Source organism: Lygodium microphyllum, chromosome 20, assembly GCF_053477565.2.
Source record: "Lygodium microphyllum isolate KBCC chromosome 20, Lygodium_microphyllum_v1.1.10, whole genome shotgun sequence".
In the NCBI taxonomy this organism is placed as follows: Eukaryota; Viridiplantae; Streptophyta; class Polypodiopsida; order Schizaeales; family Lygodiaceae; genus Lygodium; species Lygodium microphyllum.
In genome coordinates this window covers 103,154,729-103,157,004 of record NC_141154.1, presented here as the reverse complement: position 1 = coordinate 103,157,004, position 2,276 = coordinate 103,154,729, and the positions used below count along the sequence as shown (strand labels likewise).

The 2,276-nt window shown below is 40.8% G+C and overlaps 1 protein-coding gene across 1 annotated transcript; it reads right to left on the bottom strand.

Moving 5' to 3' along the window:
• Positions 1 to 480: 480 nt before the first annotated feature.
• On the bottom strand, positions 481 to 1,396 carry LOC148019190 (uncharacterized). Its single transcript, XM_087701190.1, has 2 exons — positions 952 to 1,396; positions 481 to 668 (listed from the first exon to the last, which is right to left on the bottom strand). The coding sequence occupies exons 1-2, from the start codon at positions 1,382 to 1,384 to the stop codon at positions 649 to 651; spliced, it is 453 nt and encodes a 150-aa protein (XP_087557316.1). The 5' UTR covers positions 1,385 to 1,396; the 3' UTR covers positions 481 to 648.
• Positions 1,397 to 2,276: the final 880 nt, after the last annotated feature.

The window sequence follows — 2,276 nt, the reverse complement described above, 5'->3', positions numbered from 1 at the left end:
AGAGGCAAGAATGCTTTTGTATTTGAGATCTTGTATATATACATTTGTTTAAGTGAATAACATATTACATTTACAACATATCATGTTTTCTCTTACCTTTGGATATCAAATCATATTTCTCCATGGAGCATATTGTACATCACAAAACAATTAGGTTATTGAATGTAATGCTTTATTGCTTTTGGTACTAGGAAGTAAACCTTTAATATCAAGTGAAGTACACACTCAAGTAGTCTTCATAATCCATTCCCACTACATGGAAAACCTTGAGTGGCTCAAGGAGTGTACTATTATGAAACTTATGTGCCTCATATTTGATGAGTATTTAAGAAGCCCCTTACAAAAACATATTATTGTAAACTCAATGACCCCTTCTTAATTTAGAGACGAAAAGAGAGATCATAATACCAAGAAACCACCATTTGGAGAACTCTTGTTAACTCAAAAAGGAGAGAGAGAGAGAGAGAGAGAGAGAGCACATGACCAAAGACACACTTCATTATTACTAAGGATACACTTCTAATGTGGATTGGCATTGTCAATTTGTTTAGATATGCTATAAAGACATGTGAGGCACACTATCATTGTCATAGGAGCAGCAATATCTAATCCTCAGTAATGGTGAAGCACTTGCAACTTAATCTGGTCCTAGTTGCCCCATTGAACACCTGCAAGAAAAAGGTTCAAAATAATGTGGTTAGTGTGACAAATAATTGGGGATTGAGAGGAGAGGCATTTGACACGTGTGGGACATGGAGCTAAGCCATTAGCGTGTGGAATGCCTTTAATTGGTGTGAGAAGTTACATTAGAAAGAGATGAGAAGAGGCATATTGGACACTTGTGGGAATTAGACCCAAACAATTAGCGTATAGAATGTAGTTATGTAGCTCAAATGGTGTGACGTGAAATAATAGAAGTTGGGAGTAGTAGGAAAGGTATGTTTGAGAGACCTCCACAGGTTGTGCCCGCCGGGACCTGGACACCGCAGGTGCGGACGACGTCCTTGACGGCCTGCTGGTTGACGACGTTGGCGAGGTAGGAGGGGAGGTGGTAGTTGCAGACGCAGTCGAGGGGGGCGGACTGGATGGCGTTGCAGCAGGGCCCGGGGTTGCTGGGGAGGGGGGGCCACATGCCCATCACATACGCCTGGCAGTTGCTTACCAGCGCATTCACGCTTTGGTTGCATGAGGCAGACGCAGCAGCGGCAGGCGGATCGATGACACGCCGCCCAGCAGCTACTGCAGCTGCAGCTACAGTGCTGAGAAGCAGGAGCTGCAGCAGTAGAATATTAGCTGCTCTATGAGCCATTTCACAAAGAAGAAGAGAGAGAGGGAGGGAGGGAAGCCGGAGTTGCTCGCTGCGTTTTTCCACTCTCTTTGCCATCCCAGCTGGTCGTCTTCCTTTATAGACGCCGCGCTGTCCAGGCAAATACATGGAACGAAAAAGATGCGAAGACTGAGACTGAGACTGAACACGTTAGGTGCATGGCCACCCGTGACTCCTGCCTAAAGCTAAGCCAATCGTACTGGCGACCAATACTCTTGTTGACATGTCTATCCTCTGAACCGCCACTTTGGATTCGGTGTGACAGATCCTGCTCGCACATTCATAATCTCTGCACCCTTGTACGTATGTCACTGTTTGTGTTTTCCTTTTAGATAATCTTCAAAATTCCCCAAGTATACTCACATAAAAAGTAAACATTTGTAGTAAACCCAAGGTCACAGGTTCGTGGCATTTTGTATTATGTATGATGTAAGAATTTGATTATGGCTCCACTTGGGTGGTCACCAAGATGGACGTTGTAATGAGACTGCTTGTAAACATGTGTGGTCAAAGGTTTAGGTATCCCTTAACCATAAGTATCAATGATGGATGTTGTAATGAGACCACTTGTAAAAATGCGTGGTCAAGGGTTTGGGCACCCCTTAAACACAAGTCTTGATATTCAATTAATACAAAAATAATTTCGTTTCTAAAATGTAAACATACAATGAAAAATATTAAAATATTAAAATTCAATTTGATTCTCTTTTATACTTACTAGCAAATATATAACAACCTAGTTTTTCATAAACTTTTAAACTTTAACTTTGCAACTATTACTTCAATTTTTGCATGGACTAAATGTAGGCTTACATTTTTTTTTAAAATAACTTAAGTAATAATTATTTTATCCAAAAAGAAAGAAACATTAAAATAAGTGCACCAAGCTAGTTCTCCATATATAGTTGAGCATCTCTCCATGGTTTATTAAGTAACATCAATTCATTAG

Bases quoted from the DNA above. Each gene is read 5' to 3' on its own strand.
- LOC148019190 (XM_087701190.1), bottom strand. From the start codon at position 1,384: ATGGCAAAGAGAGTGGAAAAACGCAGCGAGCAACTCCGGCTTCCCTCC. The intron at 669-951 runs GTCTCTCAAACA...TTTTTCTTGCAG, and splicing joins GGCGGGCACAACCTGTGGAG to GTGTTCAATGGGGCAACTAG.